We start from the raw sequence: 6,440 nt of genomic DNA, 5'->3' as shown, positions 1-6,440 counted from the left end.
TTAAGGGTTTCGCCAGCCAGAGTCCCCACCGGAGCCTACTTTTAGTAATCAAAATAAATGACCAACCCTTAGGGCCAAAGCTTTATAGACATAAAGGACAGAACATGGAAGATGATGAGTCCACAACGTGCTACAATAGCGTTTGTGTTTCTGGTTGAAAAGTTGTGTTTTTATTTAAATGAAAAACTATAATTGGACCTTCGACCTTGGTGCTTTCTAGGAAGGAAGCTTTATCACGTAACATCGGTAGAAACTAGAAACTAGAGAGGACCACATTGCAAGTAGTAATGCCACATCAACAATTACCCACGACACATTACACTACTACATAATTTTCAAATCCCCATCAAGATTTTCTGACCAAAGTGTCCACTTTCTTCTATCAGGATATGACTAGAATTTTAATCTTCACCGTTCACGCGGAAACCCTATGACCGTAATGCTACCTCACCCACCAAACACCAAGGCACAAATGTGGAAAGGCACAGAATTATAATTATATTATACATGTTGCAAAATCCAAATTGATATCCACAATGATAATGATCTCCGATGAGTTCTCATATACTGGCACAAGTTATCACTAAAATAAAGAGACAATCAAATTTAACAATCAGATAAACCGCCCTTGTATATGAAACATAGTTACATTAATTAATGGGTTGGGGTTCTAAGGATACGGTAGAATAACTATGTACACGGCAGGATTGTTGAAAAATGCAAGGCCAACATAACCCACCATATCACCTTGATCAAGACATAAGCCTATTACTAGAAATGCATATATACTAATACTACTCATTCCACGACATGGTCCAAAATTGGATGGATACCCGTTCATGCCATCCATATTCTGATTCCAAATACATGCGTGTACTTCAGAAGCAGTCAAGTTCAGAATTGGAAATTTCTTCATATGGTCATATTCTCCAACTGGATGGCTTCTAACAGTCGTCCCATACTATATATCCACTCCAGTCCGGAATCTGGATCAAGACAAAGTTAAGTTAGACCGGAAGATTCTTCCAGGAAACTAAGGTTCAAAGTTCACGCAATGCAACAACATGAATTGGGGGATGGAAAACATCATTGACTCTGGTGCTTATAGGAGTAGGTGAGAACAGGGTTACCTGGAAGCTACAGGAAACAAATCTATGAATGATCAGGCGTTGAAGTTGGGTGATGCTGCTGGCATCTGATTTCTTGTGCATCAACACCTTCACTAGCCAACTGGTTCTCTTCGTTTTTTGAACTTAAAGTACCAGGGCTCATTTTCTGGATCTCCTCTCTGGGATAGATGTAAATTTTACGTACCATTGCACAAAACTCCCTGAATTAAACAGAATGAAAGCAAATGATCTCCCCATTCTTAAGAAAATATACGATTTAATACTAAGATGTGTAATTAATAGTGATCCTTACTGCCATGGATCATCACCAACAAGCATCATGTCGCCCTCATTGTCAGTGTATACAGTAAGCCAGTCCTTTTTGGCAGATATCAGTTCACCCCCAAATTCAAACAACTGATCCAATTCAGCAATTAATTCACCATAGCCACTGAATTTCGTAAGATCCACTGACCTACCAAGGGCAATCCCCTTCTTGTGAACCTAAAATAAAAAAACAATAGATTAATTTTACCAGAAAAAGTCCAACCTGTTATTTTCTTTAAAGTCCATCGAACACTAAAGAATCTTACTTTAGTGCAACTCCTAGCAGAACCACTATGTGGTTTGAGTTGAACATCTCTCAGATGCAGCTCATCGACTACAGCTAGACCATCTGTTGCTTTAGAGCCCATTGAATTTTCAGACTTCTGTTCATTTTCAAATGTACGATGCTGGTGTGTGGGGTACGTGTGACTCACTGTCTCACTTGCAACATTTCTTTGTGATGTAGGAGTCTCTGGTGCAGGTGGGCTACTGAGAAGTGAGATGCCAAATAGTTTGCAGTCACCATCTTTGGGTCTTGCAACATCAGAGGTTTTCGCTGATTTCGGTTTACGCAGCAGTTCCTTGGAACGAGGACTCTCATATTGAGCAAGAGGTGGTGGTGGCATTGACAAGTTTCCATGTGAATTCTCAACTTTATGACCATGAAGCACAGGGTATTCACCAAATGCACCATACCTCAAGTTCCCTCGAATTTGGTAAGCTGCATCACCACCTTGGGCAGAAACTTTTGCATTAGGCTCCAAGAGGTTGAGTGATAAACTAGAAGGTATTACAGACCATGGACTGCTACTTGGCACATTAGTTTTGCCTTCACGATCTAATAAATGCTTTCTACCAGGGTTAGCAACAGAATCAGACTGATCAATCAAGGATGACCGGGAAGAAGGATCTCCATTGGCTCCAAAGCCTGAAAGAAGATCCGAGTATGGCAGCTCATGCCTCCCCATTGACATCCAGCTCTCTGGCCCATACCGTCTAGAAGTAGAAACAACATCAATCTTCTCATCATCTACTGCTGGTGGCCACACGACAGACTTCTCAGCAGTATCCGACTCATTACTTTCTGCAAAGTTGCCCCGCAAGGTCGAGAATTCTTGACCTTGCAAGACCCTTGGAAATCCGCTTGGTGGTAAAGGGTCTACGCTCGCTTTAGATGATGCTGTCTAACCACAAAAGAATGTATCAGAATTCACATAACCAGCAAGAAAGAATACTTAAACACCGAAGATCCAATGTCACTTATCCTATACATACCTTCACGAGTAAGAACAGAAGAATCTGGGGATGATGGAATGGCATTCGAACGAGGCCTTTTAGGCCTGGGCATTGGAAGAGGGTTTAGAGCTGGCGGAGCAAGAGCAGGCTCTATTTCCAAGGGGAAACTCTCTCAGGACGAGGTATGGTAGATGTTTCGTCCCATCTCACCTGAAAGACACATCACACATGAGGAACTTGTCTAAAACATGCCTGTCAAAGCAGCCACTATCATAAAAACAAGAGAACAACCTTTAGACTTCTCCATTTGGATTCTGGCCACCTCTTGGAGTCGGCATCTTCAATCCCAACAATAGTACCAGTGAACCTACAAATTTAACATGCCAAGGCCAGGAATTTCTTCCATCAAATTGTATGTTTATTAATAATAATGCAATACATCCAAATTTCATAAACAAACAAGAGACATAAAAGAAAAAGAAAATCACAATATATGACTAAGACACATTAACCAATCCTACCTTTGCTCAGGAGCCTCTTCACCTTCAAACCTCATTTTGAACCGCAATCCTATAGTATAATTGTTTTTAAGAGACTCCATATACTGATCATATGGTACAATGAATTCAGCTGGACTGGTCCTGCAAATAAATATGGAACGAATTACGGTAAATCCCACAATGGGCAATCAAACAGCAAGAAACAAACAATCAAACCAACCCATGAGTGCATGCAGGCACCTAGCCACCCACACCCATAATATTCAATAATAAATTATTGCAAGCTTGAGATGGACATAGCTTTTTTTTGGGGGGGGGGGGGGGATTACAAACCTCGGCTTGTAATAAACAGTGAACATGGTCCCGGTCAAGATGGCATGCCATGCAGTTGCAAGCACACCAAGATGCATGCTGTGGCTAGAGATAACTGATGATGGAACATTACCCTGCTGTCTCATTGCGCGCCTGACACCAACTCGAAGTTCCCCATTCTCACCTCTGGAACTTACTAAATTAGTCATACTAAATAGAATAACAAAAGCAGTGACATCTTAGAAACCCCACTCACGAAATAACAAACCTCAGAAATATAAATGCATCCCCAGCAACCAGCCTCTTGGAGCTGACAAAAACACTCCAACCACTTTGTAGTAAGTGTCTGCGCGGTTGACCTGGAATTTTCAGGCCTCCTCAGTGACAGACAAAAGAAATAACACAAAAGATACACTATCCAAACAAAAGATATGCCTCTCCTACGTATGTCATATAACTGCTAGAAAAATGAGTAATTACCGCGAAAGATATGCCTGAATCGCCACTCATTTCCATGGAGATCCTTGGCCACCAGTTCCTGGGTGGGTGGCTGCTTTGACATGTCCTGTTCACAAACAAACAGAATCGATGATAAATCCTCCAAATTCAGCTGTAATGAACCCAGATACAAGAACTGATAACAACGAATGGTGAAACCCATACCAAGGGAGGAAGACACTCGTCAGCGTGTCGTCTCAACACTGAAAATCCACCATGAGTACTAGTGTCGGATGCCGTTAGAGTCTTGCAAAACGAATGCACGTGAAATCGTGGCGGCGGAGCTGGCGGAGTCGCTTTCTCCACGGCATTCTCATCTTGCTGTGAAATTTAAGATCCAATTTCCCAAAAAAAACAATTAGAGAGAGAGAGAGAGAAAAGAAACAAGTTATTCAACAACTACCAAGCCAAAAGCCAAAAACAAGTGGATAACTTACATTTGGCTCCGGAAGTAAAGTCAATTGAGCAAACACCTCATCCGTGTCCGGCTCCGCCTGAAATTTTCAGTAAAAAAATTAGGAAAATTGGAAAACAAGAAATTCAGGAATCTAAAAAATAAGAAAACAAGAAATTCAGGAATCTCGTCCATCCAATTTCAGAGTACCTTGAGCATGACGTTGATGACGCGACAAAGGATCTTGGACGGGAGATCGTAAACCGGCATATGCTGCTCCGCAACCTGATTCGTGGACGCCTCCACCTACAGAAAGAAATATCCATTAGAGAAGGAAGAACAGGTAGAACCTCCGAAATGGAGAATTTATTATTGAAAACAAGAGAGAAAGGTGCTAAACCTGCTCAATATGTCCTTGAGGGAAATAGAAGACGAGCTCTCCTTCTTTCGGCACTGTCACAAGGGGACCTGCACATGCGTGCCATAGCTCCTTGTAAAGCGCAGCTTCCGCGTCTGTGAAAACAAAGCCAAACCAGATACTCAAATCACGCTCCACGAACCAAATGCTTCTCATGAGAAACCATAAAAAATGAGAAGCTAAAAGACACATACCTCTAGCTGATGACGATGAAGAAGAAGAAGAAGCATTTTGAGCCTCTGCTGCGTTCATTCCACCATTGTTGTTGTTGGTTTCCACTTTTCTGTTCATCAATTCCTCTGTTGATGCCATTACTTCTTCCTCGCACTCTCAGATCTCTCAAAAAACACACACGCACAAACTCTTTCACATCACAGAAACAAGAAAAAGGAAAAACAACCGAAAATCTTTTAGCTTCGTCTCTTCCCTTCTTCTACAGTCCAGAATCTACACAAACAAACGCAACCCTCAAATTCTCAAACACACACACTCTTTCTCTCTCTAAATTATTGTTTCTTTTTGTGTTATTTATTTTTCCTCTCTGTGCGTGTGTGTGAGCTGAGAAATGGTTGAATGAGCAGCAGCACTGTCGGAGGGAGAAGACTTAACTAGAGTGGTCAAAACTGCGTGCAATTATTTCAACCGCGGTCAATTCTTAAACCACTTTCGATGGCAACCGGCTACAGCCGGTGATAAGCGCCGTTAACGGGACACATGAGTGATTGAATGGGGGCCGGGTGGGGATTGCCGAGTAAGATAATAGTTGTAAGAACCGAACCAATGATCATACCGATCATGTTATTAGTTTATTGATTTATTGGTTCAATCGATAAATTATTGGTTGAATTGGTAAAATCGATCCCACATAAATAAAAAATATAAAATAATCAAAAATTTAAAATACATATATTCACCAACATTTTAAGAATAACCAACTTTTAAATTCTAAAAACAATTAATACAAAGATAGACATAAAATTAGTTAGTACTACTACAATAATATCTTAATTTGATATAATAAAAATAACAATTTATAAATTATATTCAAAAAGTAATTTCTAAGTTGAAGTATTGTTCTTCATCTGACAAATATTTTTCAAAGGGTAGTTTCTAATTGCTTCATGAAATCACACAAAGTTTGATTGTAAACAAGTTACATACAATACATTCAGTACACAACAATATGCATAACCTTCAATTAACTATAAATAAACCAACTTCACCTTTAATACCTGTATTTACAATTTAATCTCAATTTTTTACATAAATAGCTACAATTAATCATAATTTGATTTATTTGTAGTATCTTTTTATCTCGTTACCAAAAAAACGTTAAAAGATACTGAATAAAGAGATTAACCACAAATTAACAACTTGATAGATTAGAAGTGTGCACATTAGTACTTTTTTTTACATGAGAATCAACAACTAAATATACTGTATTTTTTTTTAGGGATGCTGATTTGACTAATTTGTCCATAAAAATTCACATAAATTGAACAACACAAAGGGAGTTAAAGGATATGTACAATTTAATTGTCAACGGTAGGTTTATTTACATCGTCTGCATCACTCCCACTAACATATGCTTTATGGCTAACCCAATAATTGCTGACATTAGGACCTGAAACCTTGTACCTGCACAC

General features: G+C 39.6%; 1 protein-coding gene across 1 annotated transcript; it reads right to left on the bottom strand.

Moving 5' to 3' along the window:
* Positions 1-481: 481 nt before the first annotated feature.
* Positions 482-5,428, bottom strand: LOC112790993 (auxin response factor 2B-like). Its single transcript, XM_072233292.1, is given in 16 exon segments — positions 482-986; positions 1,131-1,330; positions 1,423-1,613; positions 1,703-2,616; positions 2,712-2,825; positions 2,828-2,882; positions 2,964-3,039; positions 3,194-3,313; positions 3,506-3,670; positions 3,753-3,843; positions 3,965-4,049; positions 4,148-4,303; positions 4,420-4,476; positions 4,587-4,682; positions 4,777-4,889; positions 4,989-5,428. Coding segments are annotated over 15 exon segments (2,529 nt in total). The 5' UTR covers positions 5,107-5,428; the 3' UTR covers positions 482-986; positions 1,131-1,152.
* Between the last annotated feature and the right edge of the window lie 1,012 nt (positions 5,429-6,440).

Source organism: Arachis hypogaea, chromosome 3 (genome assembly GCF_003086295.3).
Source record: "Arachis hypogaea cultivar Tifrunner chromosome 3, arahy.Tifrunner.gnm2.J5K5, whole genome shotgun sequence".
NCBI lineage: Eukaryota > Viridiplantae > Streptophyta > Magnoliopsida > Fabales > Fabaceae > Arachis > Arachis hypogaea.
The sequence above is the reverse complement of the archived record's forward strand: the minus strand, read 5'-3'. Positions and strand labels throughout refer to the sequence as shown.